At 39.9% G+C, this 17654-nt stretch overlaps 1 protein-coding gene across 1 annotated transcript in view; it reads right to left on the bottom strand.

The window, feature by feature from the left end:
- GPC4 (glypican 4) overlaps positions 1 to 17654 on the bottom strand; it is a 107137-nt gene that overhangs the window by 23360 nt on the left and 66123 nt on the right. The window contains 1 exon segment of the mRNA XM_039488704.1: positions 9499 to 9890. Within this exon segment, the coding sequence (XP_039344638.1) occupies positions 9499 to 9890 (392 nt within the window).

Genomic DNA, 17654 nt, shown 5'->3' with positions numbered 1-17654 from the left:
GTGCTGCATACACTTTGTAAAAGCTGACAATAGGAGTCAATCCACTCCAAGCCCATTCCTTTATCCCGTGAAATTTATTTACTCTCACGCTGTTTCATGCCACAACAGCAACCCCTCACACTGTGGTTTCAGCATGTAAATTACAATTTGGCCTGTCTCTACACTTTATCAAACGTGAGGATTTAAAGTTAACAACAGATGTGTCTTGTCACCCACCTAAGCATTGGTCACAAGCTTCCTTCTTGTGAACTGATTCTCTCTCACTCACACACACACTTGACAAGTAAACAATTCAACTACTCAAAAACATTTAATCTATTCTCTGTATCAACACTAAGGTGGATAAATTAATGTTTGTTGGGGGGGAAGGGGGTGTTTAAACCGATGTCTTTTAAAGACAACTTAAAAAAATAAACATTTATACATTGCTAGTTTCTTTCTTTCTGCTTTATAGTCTTAAATTGCTAAAGCAGGTATTTTATATTTGCTTCTTTAATTTATTGCCTAATTATTAGTGAAATTTCTGATTTTACACTGAAATTTCTTCTGCTGAGAAGCTTCACATTAAAATGCTCACCTAGGCTGGAAAGAGACAAGCATTAACACCCTTACTGTGAGAACACCACAACTCAAACACAAAGCTGATAGGCAAATAGCCCATGCTATATTTGCAACCACCATCACCTTCTGATAGATTGAGCTTCCACAAGTCAAGAAAGCTACAATTCTTCAACCAGGCTATACTACTCCATCAGGGCTTGCAGTCTGAAGTCTTTGGGACTTGTGATTTATCACTTAAATGCTTTTGAAAAATCCCACCCTTAGATGGCTAAATATGGGGTTAGCAACCTAACTTTATTGCCTGTGTATTTTTATGCACATGCGTCACTTCAACACAAGTAATCCCACTAGAGTCAATCACATATGTTGTTTTACTCACATAATCTGATTAAGCGTTTGCAGGATCAAGACCTTATTTTTCAATATTTTGTTTATTACCTATAGCAGTTTTGTCAAATTCATAAGACACCCTACCCATCGTAGCATTTTAAAAAAAACCAAACGGCATTTATAATTCAGTTCCTTATCAATTCTAATCTAAAATTTTAATTGCACAAATTTTCATATTGGCTTTAGACCACTTCAATCTGATTTAAGTCAACAATTTACATCACTCCACTCTGTCACACTGAATAGCACTTTACTCAGCAAGTAGTCACAATGCAACTACTTGCAGAGTAAGATACTATTCAATAGGGAGTAAGAGTGGAAGAATCTGACACTACACAAATCTGTAAGGAAGTTAAAAAGGACGGTGTAATATGAAGCAGATTTTTAACAAATTCTCTTATCTGTTACTGACACCTCGTTTTATAAAAATGACAGGATTTAAAAAACCTTTCCACATTAATGCTGATTGTTTCTTTTTGGATTTCATTTAAACTTGTGCAGGGAGAATAGATTTGTCAGTTTAATCTTCAGTTGCTTCTCATAGAGCTGCCATTCGGGGGGCAGATACCGCAGGAGAACATTTAAAATCAAACATTTTAAAATAAATCCAATGAAAATATTGCACTTAATCTTCAGGGTTCCTCAACCAGCTCTTTTACAAAAACTAAATTTGGCCTCCCGTTAAATTATGACCTACTCTGAGAAAAGTTGGGAAAGTAAAACACCTTTCTCTATGAAACGAATAACTGGTTTAAAAAAAAATCATGAAATTACGTTATACAAACTCCAAACCCATTTTGTTTAAAGTAGAATCCAACAGCCATTACTTATACAAGCAGGCAAAAAATAAGATGTTCTTCATTTTGTAGACAGGAATGTGGTTTCACTTTTACAATTTTTCCTCGTCCCAGTGCGTAGTAGAGAACCACTGTCCTGTCAAACATCGGTTCCAAAGTTAAGTACATTAACAAAAGAGAAGATTGAGATGTTTCCATTTTTAAAAAAAAACAAAAAACATTCCAGTAAAAGTATTTTGGAATTAAACCTTCCTTTGCAATATTTAACTAACACCACTGCCCCTGTTAGTACAGGTGTAGTTACGAAGGAAGCTGACTTCATTGCAGGATTTAGACCCCTGGGGTCTGGTGCAGCTATAGAAGTTTAAGGAATTACTTTGCATCTCCTCATCATTTTTTGCCTGTGATGAGGTTTTGTGTAGTTTTTTGTTTTTTTTAGGTTACACTCACTAACATGGAAGTTCAATACTGCACATCAGGCCCAATTCCCTACCTATAGCTTTCCATTTTCTATGCAGGCAGATGTCAAACTGACAGAGAGAAATAGCAGAACTCTTGGGATTCAACACGTTATTTGTTCTACCCACCTAGTTTAGTATTATTTCATCCTATGTAAAGCAGCATGCTATCTTAATAGACAGTTAGCTTGAAATGCCTCCATCGTCTTAGCCTGCCTCACATAAAACTATTAAAGTCAAGGCAAGGTATTTTTTGTTTAATGGTAATCATGTGATGTGAGCAAGTGAGGCTAGAAAATTTGATAGTGTGCATCCCCTCCTCTCCCCGCTTTAATTTCTGGCAACTACTGATGGAACCCGAGAATCCATGTGAAAGCATATCAGAGCTCATAACTCAGATTCAGAATACGAAGCAGATGCCATTTCAGCAAAGGCTTCTGACCGGCTAGAAAAGAGAATCACAGAGATGAAGTTATTCCATTAATGCTTTTGCAAACCTATAAGGAAAGCCAACACCTTCTTCTTGCACCACTAAAATAGAATGTCACTGTTCTGGATGATGTTTTCTTCAACAACAACAAAGCATTCTTTTAAATAAATACTCCCCCCATCTAAGTACAGTGACTAGACAATATTCCCTTTTAATTTTATCACAAGCAATTAGTGTTTTAAAATAGAATTCTGCTTTAGAGACCAAGCTTAACATTTGCCTCCCTTTTACCCATTGGGGAGAGAAAACCTGGTCTTCAAAATATCTCAGTACAAACATAAAAGCGCAAACCAAAGCAAGCCACGAACACGCAGACTCACATGTAGCCTAGTAAATCCGCGATGACTACTGCTACAACATACTTTGAAAGTTATGCCTCGTATGGTCCCTCAGATGGTCAATAGGGCTGGTACAAGAGGCACAGATGCGACCACATTCTTGGCAGGACCAGTCAGGGTCGTCTTTGATGTGGAGTCCTGGCTTGGTATTGTTTTCTACATTGATGTTTGCCCTTGGCACACAAAATACAGTGCCTCGTGCACGGCTGCCCTCCATTTCGCGCTGTTGCTTGCAACTTGCTCCAAGGATGACATGGCAATGCCCTTGCGTTGAGACCCTGCCCTTCACAACATCGGCAGATTTCTTCCAGTCCCTTCAGCTGGGTTTTCTGGAGCTCAGTTGCCCACGAAGTGTTAGCTTTTGCTAGTGTCTTCTAAAAGCAGCCAAGTGACAAGGCCAGACCATTTAATTTCAATTGTGATTTTCACGGTGAACGTTTGCTCAGAGACCTCAATGTCCAGTGTATGGTTCTGTCTGTCAAGCTATCTGGGGAGAATACATTTTGGACATACTCTCCATAATCCACAGCAGAATCCCAACCCAAGTTACTGGGAGGTCTGCACAAAGGAAGGTATGACCATTCAGTAATTGAGCTTTCAGTTCCTATTTACTCAGTACCTTTTGATCACATTCAGCATCACAAAGTGGGAAATATGGTTGCCTTTAGCAGCACTTTTATTTCTGCCTTTTCCCACCCTCCTTTCATGTGCCAATACCTGGTCCACCTTCAGCTGTCAGGAGGGAGAGGGGGAAGTACAGCCAGCAAAAAGGGTTTGGAACGAATACGGCTCCAAAGAGCCAGTGTCTGGGGAGGTCCAAGGAGCAGCTGTCTTTCCAAGTGTAGCACGTCACCTCATGGTTCACGGATACCTCATTAGAGATACTGCAGTTTGTGACAGAGGAGTTTGGAGAAAGAATCCAGCAGATTATCTACAGTGCAAATGTCTAGCACTTTAACAACTATTTTAGATGGATGTTTTAAAGAAAATTTACTCCATGCTCCCCCTACACACTTCATTAATGTTATTGTTGCAAGTTACAAAGCCATTCCACCAACAAAGCATTGTGGGAGTTTCTTCTTCACTTGTAATTTCCTTGTATGTATTAGCTGATGTCACAAAGTAGGCATGTCATTTAAAGAAACACTATGCCCATTCCATACATCTCATCTGGACTTCAAATTCTAATGCAATTTCTGATATAAGATTTTGACCTAAAGTTCTCCATCTACAAATTCAAACTGCTATGTTTTTAAAATAAAACAGACAGGATTTCCTAAGAGCTGAATAAGCCTGTTTCAAGCAAAAAAATTGCTTTTATTGACTTATAACTCTTGCTGCTCCAAGAGCATGTACATTTGCAGCTGAAACGTTATATGAGCATGTATTCCGTTTTCATAATTCACCACAAGCATTGGAAAGGTCAAATACCATGGTGGCAGGCAAATGCTGAAAAACTGACTTATCAATGAAAGTTTTCAGAGGATTGCAGTAGCACCGCTCAGAAAAAGAGTTTACTGCATGTGAACATTCATATGAAAGATACTAATGTACAACGTTTGATCAGCCATTTCGCTTGTAAAACAAATACTGAAAAGCCAAACTAGCAAATTACTAAATTGCTTCTATGATTACCGAGTAAGAAGAAAAACATTTTTTCCACAGGTATAATGTAAAGAAGAGATACTATAAATCAAAAACCTGCCTCAGGATACCATGTCTTTATTGAAGCAACTTCCTAACTCATTTTGAATTCATTGTTAAAAAAAAATAATGGAGAAGGATAGCTTGGATGAAACGTATGCAAGGGCATCCCTCAAGTATCTTTTAAAAGGAATTGCGACATAGCCAACAGATCAGTTCTTTTAAACTCTTCAGTGTTATTTGTTTAAAGTTTATATTATATTTCTGAACGACACACAGCTGCTGTTTCCCCACACAACAGAGAGACAACAGAGCAACTTTAAAACCCCACACTGTAGCGCCATAGGGAATTCAGCTCTTCGGAGCTCTGCAAACAATGATTTTGGTACCAACCGCTCATTTAGCTTTAGCCTCCAGTCTCTAATACACCCTCATTTCTGACTCTCAGGGTATGTCTTCACTACTTGCCGGATTGGCGGGTAGTGATCGATCCAGCAGGGACTGATTTATCGCGTCTAGTCTAGACGTGATCAAATCGACCCCCGAGTGTTCTCCCGTTGACTCCTGTACTCCAGCGCCGCCAGAGGCGCAGGCAGAGTCGACGGGGGATTGGCAGCAGTCGACTCACCGTGGTGAAGACACCACGGTGAGTCAATCTAAGTATGTCAACTTCAGCGATGTTATTCACATAGCTGAAGCTGCGTAACTTAGATTGATTCCCTCCCCCTGCCAGTGTAGGCCAGGGCTCAGTCTCAAACCATTTTTTGTTTTCAGTCTTTGGGTTAAACTGACCCCTCATCATGCCAGCATGAACTCAAAACACAGACGCTGAATTCTCTCTGGTTAACTATCTGTTCGTTTGCACAGTGCACGTAACCACTAGAGAAGTGTCAAAATCCCTCTGTGCACTTTGCCCTTGAAGGCAACGTTGCACAAGCAAACTGATAAATAAGCAAAGTATCATGAACCATGCCAAGAAGAGTGGGATAATAGAAAGACATTTAGTACAGCACTGAGACAGTGAGTGAGTGTGTGTGTGTGTCTCAGTCATATGTTATTAATTAAGGGAACATTTCTTAAGTTTATGAATTGCAAAATATCAAGTTCTAGTCCTCCTTAGTCACCCACTGCTCTGGCTTATATTTTTTTCCCCCTCTTCCCTTAAATTAAAAAAAGCCCTCATGGTTAGGGCAGGAAATGTCAGCGTTTGGCAGCAATTTAACCCTGTTGATTTCAATGCTTGTCAAGGGCTCAATAATAGGCACGTAATTGCATGATGGCCAGATTTTCCTCCCTCAGCTGCTAAGGGGGATTGAGGATAGAGAAGCACATTCCAGTCTTCAAGAGATGATCAAAAGATCAGAAGCCTAATTTAATAATTGTTAATAACCAAAATGGTAAAAATCAACTGCAGAGTAAAACAGCTGCCTATGCCTAGAAATGGCTTTTTTCCTCAGCTAATTTTCTTTCTTGCTATTGTTCAGAGCCTATTTAGGGAATTTTGTACTTCAGGCCCAAAGGATGAAATCCTCTGACTCTACAGGAAGTATCAGCTGCATTTCCTACGTACGGTTTGGAGATTATTTTACAGTTCCTCTCTTTAAATTGCACGTTACAAACAGGAATGAAACATGCTCCTGTGAAAATGGACACAGTCACTATCATAGCTATATTAGAACAGCAGCAGTATGTGGCTTTTCAATGCATTTGGTTCAGGAAAAATGTTTTCACTAATTTTCTTCATTTGCAGAATTTTAGCTTCAAAAATTAATGTATTTGGGCCCTTCCAATGTTACCTCTCTTTTCCTCCACCCAAGACAATCACATTCCAAATTCATGTTTCTTCCTTAGAAAAGATGTGAGAATATATAGAGTATTTAAACAGTAATCCAGTCAACACTACAGCAAAGGTCTCTTTGCTCTCGTCTACAGCACTATGTGGAAGCGAAAACAGCTGGACTTCACAACGCTGATTTTCTCTCATCTGGAGAATTCTCAACTAAGCATTTTTCCAATGTATTGGTTACACAAAAAGAGCATAAAGACTGTATTAATTTTCACAGCTCTGGCCATTTTTGTTCAGCAAAAATAGAAGAGATTTAACCCTCAGGTATCAAGTTAATTCACATTATGAACAAATGCCCCATCTTCTCTTGAGTTAGTAAAACACTAGGCAAACAAAAAGTTAATGGAGCAATTACATAGAGCTCAGTAATGTTGAATTAATCTGTAAATAACATGGAAAACAAAAAAAAACCCACCACATGTTGTGAAAACATTTCACAAAAATATTTTATTTAATAGAGTTTTCTACCATATATTGCAGAAACAAGTTATGTTTCCACTGAAAAAAGACCAAAATATTATAGAAAGGTATTACACCTTGAATCACTGCAAGTAACTATACAACTTTAGAGTTAACTGTAAGGCATTCATCAGCATGCACTGCTATCATTGCTTACGAAAGGAAATCTGCTGTACAATTTACAATGGGAAATTCTAAAATGTAACCCAACGGTGATTCTCTGGAGAGAACTATTTTTGCAGCTGAATATTTTCCTGCTTAACCTTGTAAACTTAAGCAATTAATTCTAGAATCCAGTGCAATTCTATACTCAAGGAGCTTCAAAGGCAAAAATTCATGATGCCACTTCGAGTTCATGAGTTTGATTCACAACAGATGCAGGAACTGTAGCCGTGGTTACACAGTGTTGAGTCACAAGACATTCCGATCAATTCTGATCAGATAGAATATAAAAGGTAAACATCTCCTCTCACTCAGACACATTTACTGTCGATTAAGTCAGGGCGTGATCCAGAACTCCTTACCCAGATATACCACACTGGTTAGCTCATAGACGTCTCACTGGAATTAACCTAAGTATACAATGCCAATAGTCTTCATTATAGAACACGGAAATTGCTCTCCATCATTTCCCCCATACCTAAATAATATTCACAGTGAATTTAGTGACACTGAAAGATGCCAGCATGAAAGCAATTGAAACTTAAGCCCTTGGCCAACAAAGCACACTCAGCAGACTTGCAAGCTTCCCCCATCCTACCTGGTCAAGTTCCCTTAACCTTTGACCTGGAGTAGAGAAAGAACCTCAGTCTCCCCCTCCCATTCAGTCATTGGACTTTTCATTTGAAGTTATGAGAGGCCTTGAATATCATCAACTGAAGTGTCTACATATTGTAGAGTTATGTACAGCAAAGTATCACCTCCATGAAAGAAAAGGTATGCGCCATGGGGAAATTTCTATATAGTATTAACCTTGTTGTAAAAACAGACACACACTTTCAAGATGTCCAAATAAGTAAAACTGCTTGTAATTTATTTATATCCTTCCTCTGAAACTTGGAAAACAAGATGTTCCCTTATTAACATTCTCTCTCGCTCGCTCACTCTCTCTCACACACACACACACACACACACACACACACACAAAGGTTTATCAAAGGGTGGATATATTTAAGGGAGTTTTGGTTGTTTGGTTTTTGCTTAAGAAAAATGAATATAGAAGCAAATTTTAGGGTTGCTGTATCTTAATATTGTCCTTGTAAGTAAAAGCAATTTGAATGATTACTTATAGAATACTATTTGTGTTGCCTCCAATATTATATTTGCAGTTTTAAGAACGTCTATAGGATATTTCAAGAGGCTTTTAAACATTTCTGTCACTTGTAGTGTGATTCAAACTTGTCTACCTTGCTTTATATCTTAACTAGCTTTCAGTCTGGTTTAGCAGACACTTTGTAACCAGGTAGATGGGAAGAGAATTCCCCTACGTGATTAAGTGTTGATATTAGATTTTCCAGTCTCTGGGAAATAAATTTACATTTAACTTGAAATCACTGGTATTTGTTATTATACACGATCGCCTTACAAGGTTCCTCTAACAAGTCAGATTCAATAAAAAAGCATCCTTAACCATTCCCAAGTGTTTTATGTAAGGCGATGGAAGTAATCATTGAACTGTTTTAGTCATTTAACGTTTGAAAGCAACGCACAAATCTAATTTAAAAATTCTTATACAAGATAAGATATTCAAATAAGAGATTGTTGAAGAATTCCTTCAGAGACTGTACTCGAGGAGTTCAAAGTAACAAATACATTGTTTGCACAGCATCTACCACGGTGAGGTCCTGGCCCATCCCTGGGACTCTTAGGTGCTATCACAATATAAATAGCTAGTAGTGAAAGCCCGACTTTCACACAGTGAAGTCACACGTGTAAAAATGCTTAAAATGGCTGAAAGTTAAACGTTGAACTGGAAAAGACTGCAAAATCCAGTGACAACTGAACCGGAGGCTAATCTACACACAAAAAAGAGTTCTCAGCCATGCTGGTAGCTGGTTCCATCACTTCATACTGACTCAACAGACATTTTAGGCTTCAGAGTAATGCAAGGAGTGGTAATTCGGAAATCATTTTATACAAATAATTTTGTTTCAAGCAATCATTTTAATTGCCACTTGTGCCTGTTAAATGGAACCTAAGTCAGGGGTTCAGAGGGAATACAAGAAGCTGACTGGACATCATCAGTTATCTGAATTTGAATTACCAGGCAACGGACACTCTACTGCCATGCAGCCAATATCCCTAGAATATGACACCGTTCAACTCAGACTCATTCAACCTCTACCTTCCATTTTCAGACATGTAGGACCTGAGCCAGCAAAGTATTAAGCATGGGCTTAACCTGAAGTTCATGCCTAAGTGCTTTGCCGAACTGGGGCCATTGTGAGCAATGTCACTCCAACACCTGCCAACCAGGCTCCACCTGGTAGGAGAGTAAGTATCAAACTTAGCTCACCGCAGACACTTTGGTAACGACATCTCTTGCCACTGCCAGGCCTTGTGCAAAAGTGCGGGCAGCCACAAATGCTCGTGTCACTTGTAGTTTTAGTTTCCGCGGTACATCTCCAAATGGCTTCAACTGCTCTGTGTACTTGCTCACGCATTCGAGGTATTCGTCGGTGAAATGGTACTGTTGGTTCACTAATCGAAACATACGTTCCAGGAGACGCGCCCAGAAGTCATTGAGCATCTCTTCCAGGTTTACGTTTCCACCCACATAGTAGCGCTTCAGCTCTATGAAGAGATCCTTAAAAAGTTCAGAGTTCTGCATGTATAAATGACCATATGTCCGCAAAAACATGTCATTCAAGGATTTCTCTGCATTTTCAAGCAGTTCTTTGAAGAATTCTGGAAAAAAGATAAATGAAAATATACAGTAAACAATTTCAGGTAATCATTTTCACAGTTCTACAAGCTTTTCAAATATTTCCTTCAATAATTCAACAACAGTAACCGCAAATGAAATGGAAAGCTAAGAGCTCTTACTGGAACATCACTTAAGTGCTGAAAGTTCTCCCTTAGAGATGTTCTTATTTTTCATAATTTTTGTTCCTTCTGATAAATGAAAAGGACAGATCCTAAGACATGGATGACTGAAATTCCTTTCTATGCATAACTGAATAGCAAGAGAAAAAAACAGAAAACTGGAAAAAGACTGCAGTTTCCTTTTAAAAAGTTGTTTTGAAACATGGATCATCATGAAGCGTGTACACACACACACACACACACACACTTACTTAAAATGGATGTCCATAACAACTGGTTCTTACATTTCAGTACTGCTAACCCCAAATGTTTAAAAAATAAATAAATCACAAGGCAGGCTGCAAAAATAATGAGATTCTTTAAGTACGGTTTTCTTAAACGAAATACATTTGGGGCTCTTTCATTGCCTGCTGATTCTGAGGCTGTAAGCTCTTTAAGGTCCTGATTTTGATTGTGGCTTTTACATGCTACCGTAATGCAAAAAATAATGCAGTTACACAAGTTGGAATTGGCATAAGAGTTAAAGGCTACCCCCTCGACATTTACAAAGAGTGCCAGGGGATTTTTAACCACAGCAAATGGATAGGATCTTTTGTTTCATCTCATCCAAAAGCCAGCCTCTCCCACAGGTCAGTGTCTCTAAGCAGCATATAGATCTACTGGCTGGGGGAGGGATAGCTCAGTGGTTTGAGCATTGGCCTGTTAAACCCAGGGTTGTGAGTTCAATCCTTGAGGGGCCATTTAGGGAACTGGGGTAAAAATCTGCCTGGGGATCGGTCCTGCTTTGAACAGGGGGTTGGATTAGATGACTTCCTGAGGTCCCTTCCAACCCTGACGTTCTATGAGTCTATGAAAAGAGAGCATGTCATCTACTGAATCACAATAATCACTTCCTAGGTGTTCTGTACAGGCCTCTCATTCAAGTCTTGTTCAGGCCAATGCTGCTTAGCATGTGAGACATACTGCGATGCCTGTACTGCTGAACCTGTTATCTACCCTTTGGAGAGCTTCAATTCTCCTCCTTTTTTATACCAGCATATCCGAGAACCTGTAATTTGCTGTAAGCCTTACAGTGTGTGTGTTCTCTTCCCAACTCTAACTTGGATTGAGTGGAGGGGTGCCTCTCATACTTAGTGACACTAACCTCAGAATGCATGTAGAAGCCTTCATTTCACTTAAGAGTTACATAAAAATATACCATACGATATAATTTGTACATATGGCACATGGCCTAATTACAACATTTAGCTATTGCAACCAACCAAAAGCAAATCTGTTCCTGCATAAGTGGCGAAACAGTTTGAAGCAAAGGAAAACATGGTATTTATTAGGTCTGATCAAAGAGTGACATCACTGCAAACTGTTTGCCTCCAAGGTCTGAACAGGATATGGGGGGGGGGGGGGAGAAGAGAGGGGGTGAAAATCTATTTGTTTTTGGCCATTATGGGACAATATTGCATTTTACATGGAGTCTGATAATTTGATAGGGGTCAAACATTTACTTTTCTTCTCCTAACTACAAGGACTGAATATAATGAAGACTCAGTGATATTTTACTCACCTGCCAAAAATAATTTTATTCACCCCAAGCAAATGGGTGAAGGAGTTTGCAAAGTTGATGAAGAGAACCTCAAATCTCTACTAAAAATAGCAAAATATGGGACACATGAGTTTGAGTACTAACTTCAAGATGGACTCTGGCTGCACTGACTTTTGCCCTAAACTCAAACAGTATCAAAGAGCATGTCTTCTCTAGCAACATTAAAGCGCTGCCTAGTCGCGCACCAGAGCTCTCCCAGTGCTATTAAAAAAACCCCACCACACACACACACACACACACCCCTCCACGAGGGGAGTGGCTACCAGCCCTGGTGTACTGTTTACAGTGTCACTTTATAGCGCTGAAACTTGCAGCATTCAGGGGGGTGTTTTTTTCACGCCCCCAAGCGAGAAAGTTGCAGCGCTATGAAGTGCCAGTGCAGACAAGGCCTTAAACACCTTTGGAACTCTTGAGTGTGGTTCAACCAGTCTCCCTTAACACTGTATGTAAAAAGCACAAAGAAACTTATTCTGTAACACGCGCCACTGGATATTTGTAATACTGACCTATGCTTTTTGGTGACTCACATTCAATAAATAATTTTTAATAAAAACACGCCTCTGCGTTTTAATCCCCAAAGGAGTCACGTTTAGAGCCAGAAGTTGTTAGAAGGAGAAAAAAATCTTTGGCCCGGTTTGAATTTAAACGCTGTTAAAATGTATCAAGTATGCTGAAGTTCAAATTTTAGTCTTCAAAGTGCTCCAATACAAACAAAGACTAACACACAGAGAACATTTTCTGGGAAAACTGAAACATTCTTTGAGTTCCTTATTAGCAAAGTCATGGGGCTTGGTGGTTGACATAGCTGTATATAATGTAGCCTCTTAGGAGTACAAGAGAAATGATCCAGTGAAGAGGAGATTGATTTCAAAACCCCGACATGTCCTCTGTCCAATATCAGCAGGACTCTCTACTTTAGTTCCCATGACTGGCATTTCCTGTCTAGGAAGATTTTTCAGTTGAGTTTATACTATAGAGATTAGCTTGGTGGTTTATATTAATTTCTAATTCACTTAATCATTCTGAAAGCTCACTTCCTCCTTTCCTTCAGATTTTTTCAGAGCCTTTAAAAACACCAGATAGGTTGTATATTCAAATGCACTTGAACTGTGCATATAGCTAACATTGATCAAGAAATACTTCGGGAAGGATTTGATTCTGAAATGACACTTCTGTTAGAAACCATTAAATGTTTCCAACTGTCAATCAAATGAGCATGTAGAGGATTGTTCTGAGCCAGAAAAAAAATCTTAAGTGATGAATTCATACCAACTTGGCCTACTTATTCTCCTGCTCAAACTCATTTTATTTCTCACACTTCAAATTGACACCAGGTTTCTTTAGAATTTTTTCAAGTCTTGTTTTATCAGGGCATATGGCAGTTCAGCTCCCTAGAAACAGGCAATGATTTCCACTTGGGGGAGAATCGGAGAGATTTTGTTTCCAGCTATATCCATTAGAATGAGAAACGTCACCACAGTTAGCAGCAAATGTCTGCATATTTGCAACCTTCCAAATAGTAATAGGCAAAGAAAGGAAATGAGAGCATCCCAACACTAAAGTAGTAAATTTCCAAATACCAACCAGTCCCATTGCTCTATGACTGCCCGAGTCTCTAGCAGATAACACAGAGGTACCATGGTCTATAACACAAGACTATGGCCATGTCACTTCACCTCCCTAAAAAAGTCCTCACAATTATCATCTTGGGATATACTCAGTGACCTTAAAACAAGATGACAGCTCTGGAAAAAAAAATGGCCTTGAAATTTCAACAGATACTTGGGATGCTAAGTTGCCCATGTAAAGTTAATGGACTCCCTCACAATTAAAAGGCATTAACATGAAAAAAGATCAAAGCAACAGATGTCATATATTAAGATATGTGAATCCCTGATTAAGTGGCTAGTCCTGAAAAACAAAGGGCTCTGCAGCCAAAAATAATAAATCCCAGGCATGCTGTAGTATCTGGTTACATATATATTTAGAGTGCTGGTTGCACATTAGAAATTTGGGCAGCATAAGCTGGTTTAAAGGCATTGGGGCTCATACAAGCAGCTTTGATGACACTGGACTAGTTAGATATTAATCCTGCCTCTTGTAGAAACAAGCTATTCACTGATTAACAAACTACAACATAACCTAGAGTTAACCTTGCAACCTTGAGAAAAGAAATGGCAGGTTCCTCTCTTCAATCTTGACTGTTTGCTCGGGAAAATAAATTACCACCTTTCGTTTGGGTTAGAAATTGACTTGTTCTCAAACAAAACCTACATACAAAGGATTACTTTCTCATTTTACAGCATTGTAAACGCATGTTTTACAGCTGTGGTGCAAGCAATCTGTACTCATTAAATTATCACATTGACAGACTTCCTGTGAAACGCTGTCAAATGCAAACATTTTTCATGGACAACAAATCATTCTTTGCTGCTCTCTCAGAAGGTCTGCTATTCAGTGAGATCTCGGGCTCTCTCTATCCCCCAAAGGATCCTCTTTTTTTTGTAAATTAAATAAAAGAGTTTATCCCTCTCCACCTATAAATTGGCAAAAATGGAGAATACAATATTGGTGGGAATTTTAGAAGTAAAGCGGCAATGTCCCCTGTTTTCTACCCACGCTAATTGCTACAAGGGGAGAGGAAGAGTAGAATTTTACATTGCTAACTCTTACATTACTCTAACAGTCTTTTTAAGGAATAAGCCCACATCCTGTCTCAGCAATCCAGGAGCTGGTTTGCCGTCTCCCTGTGCAATGCTTTGAGAGACGGCTGGGTTTCACTCTGTTTTCAGTTAAGGGAGTTACCACTTCCAACCTGCTCTTTTTATTCTTTATCCACTTCACTACAGTTCCGCTTCTGCTCCCTCAAGTGCTGTTGCGTGCACAGCTTGGGCATAGATCTGCTCTGCAATAGGGTCTTAGCCACTGGAGTAGCTCCACCAGCGCAAACATCTAATGTAGATGCACTGCACTACTGTGAACTGTGACTTGCATATGTGCAGCTTGGAACAGAGGTGAGCTGCTCTAGTGAAAACAAGTTACATCAGTGCAATGCATCTACACTGGCGCTTAGCACCTGCACAGCTGTATCAGTGGCTACAGCCCTACTGGAGACAAGACATTACTTTGAAACAGTTCTTTAGATGCAATGTCACTACACATCGAGGTGGCTCGTTAGCCCAGGCAAGCGAGTTCCCAAAAGCTACAAAAGACATTGTGCATGTTCTCTTTGATTTAACTGATGTCTACAGATTTAAGGACACGTGGTGATTTGATTTCAATGTTACAACTCACTCTCTCTGGTAGCGAAACACAGCGCCAGGAAGTCTGCAGAACGTAATGCTGCATGAGGCTCAAATCCTGGTATAGCTAATAGTGCCTCAAGATGCTGCCTTGTTACCACGGCAATCGACCACGCTGAAGAGTCTGAAGGCGTTGCTGAGGGAACCACTGCTCAGTGAGGCCACGGCTGGATTGCAGCAGTTAAGCCCAAGCTGCAGGCGGCAGGAATGGGGCCTGCGCCCTGTGCCTCCCCAGCCCCCCTCCCACGCTTGCCGGGCCCCCTGGAGTGTGCGTCGGTAGCCACTGACAAGGCCCGAGCCCAATTCATACTCTATCCCACACTGGCCTGGGCAGCAGCAGCGCTGGCAGTGGGGTCTCTAGCTCAAAGTCCACCTGCTGCGGCTTCATTATCAAGAAGGTAATAGCTTTTTAATTAAACATTGGGCAGGGCTGGAAATAACTATTCTGCAATTTGTGCCTCACCTGTCAAAAAGGTCACGAGCTGCCATTGTTGCAAACCTACTAAAATATGAATGAACAGCAGTCCTGGTCACTATACACATATGCACTATGGCTTTTAAAACACTCACCTATAGATTTATTTCAGGCTCAATTATTCTAGCTGCACAATTTACCTAACAAATCAACTTAGCTGTTGCCTCCTGATGCAAATACTGCTTTAAAAATTAAATAAGATAAGATAAGATAAGATAGTGAAGCGAAAGGGTATTTGGTTTGATGGAACTGTAAGCATCACTGCCAAAGCAGGCACTGATATAATGCTACCCGAACCATTGTCTGACATACCGCAGCTGTGCTGGAGGAGGCCAGCAGGGATTTGTTTGTGATGGGCAAAAGGCTGTCTTCTTTAAAAAAAATAAAAAATAAAAATAAAATGCTTTTGCTTTTAAATAAACCATTAGAAAAGTAACACATATCAACCCTGGATAACTAGAGAAATGCTGACATCTCAAAAGTCAATAGACTAGAAGTTTAGAAAGAGAATGGATTTACAGATTGTTTAGAACTCTGGCTTCTGTTTGTTTTTATTAGCATCTTTTTAAATTTCTGTGACTAATTTCAGTAACTAACATATGGGGAAAGTTCTCCGAGACATCCTGAAGCAGCAGGGAAGACAAGACTTAATATTTCTGAAGTAAAAAATAAATTGTGTTTTTAAACCAGCATTTCAAATCTACCTTTATACACCATAAGGAAAATGTATCCATTTATTTGAAAATGTCTTTCTTCAACGAATAAGGTCCACAGATCCATTACAATGGGTATGGCAGCCCACTTGCAAGTTGGGGGCAGAACCAGACCTGGCAGAAGGAAATGCCCCATCTCCTGAAGTTCCCTCCAAATGAGAGCTTTCACTGCCAGGGTATTTGAAATCTACTTTCCTGAATTACAGATTGTGTTAAATATACTTGGGGCAGTGGGCATGGAGAAAACTGGATCTCCCACTGTGAGCATGCTAAATTCTACCTAAGCAATAAACTCAACTCCTTTGATGTCGTCAATTTCCGCATCTATTTTTGGATGACCCATTTGTCTCCAGGGTGGGCAGTATCTGTGGATCTCATTACTGAAAGAAAGGAAGTTTTTAGGTAAGCATGGATACATATTCTTAGATCCGTTACTATGGGATGGGATTTTCATTGTGATGTGCCTCCAGGGTGAGAAACAGGATTATCCTTAAAATTGGGACGTCCAAAACAAGGTAGATTATATATAAAATTAGTGCCCAGAGGAAGATGGAAGACAGACATCAAGAAGACTTCTGCCAAGACAAAGAAAGCGGCATTGGCTAAAACTGGATGACCCAGTATGCAGAATCTGGTGAACTAAAGGCCATTGAGCAGATGCTCAATACAGGAGAAAAGCCTGCTCTGCCCTGTTCTCATCAGTCCAAAGGAGGAATATTCCGGTACAATAAATTCTATTTGTTGATCTGTCTTTTGGGGTCCATGGAAGCAACAATGACTTCACCCCATGCTTGTCTGCCGGCCAGTACACAGGCGCACATAGATGCCCCGCGGGCACTGCATTGGGGAACCACTGCCCTAGGGGAATCAGCACCTCTACAGCCTGGTCTGTTCTCCATAGATCTGCCATGCTACACCCGGGGCTGGCCAAGAGAGCCAGAAAAAAACTGGTAGGAACCTTCAGAAGGAAGGGCATTCCCCACCTCTAATGACTGACAGCTCCGGATCTGCCCCTAAGCTGTTAGCAGGCCGAATTACTCATCATAATGGATTTGTGGATCTTAATATAAAAAAGAAACCCCCCATCTTATGGAAAATCCTTTGCAGGTCGTTGTTAATTAGACTACTCCAAATTCTGATGAACCACTGCTTTGGAATAGTTATGACCTATAAAATCAATATTTTATTTAAGCAGTGTGTTCTGGGTCCACCTGCTACACTGGAATATTTTTTTTAAGTTATGTTTGATTTAACCACTTACAAGGAAAAGATGATGCAGTGGGATCTACTATCTGTCTAAAGCCATGTGGGAAAAAGTTGTGCTCTCAATTGTCTTTCGGGCTGACAAATTACCCCACACCACTCCTCTATGTGACCAAGGCAGAATCTAGACTGAACCTGCATCTGAAAACCACTTCACATTGCAACACTTCTGGCATGGGAAGTCACACACTGCTCTGTGGTTCTGTGAAAGAGCTGCTATAGGTAAAATGTACATGTTAAGGACCAATCTTCTGCTATGAATACTTAGTGGTT

Source organism: Mauremys reevesii, linkage group 9, assembly GCF_016161935.1.
Source record: "Mauremys reevesii isolate NIE-2019 linkage group 9, ASM1616193v1, whole genome shotgun sequence".
Classification (NCBI taxonomy): Eukaryota; Metazoa; Chordata; order Testudines; family Geoemydidae; genus Mauremys; species Mauremys reevesii.
The sequence above is the reverse complement of the archived record's forward strand: the minus strand, read 5'-3'. Positions and strand labels throughout refer to the sequence as shown.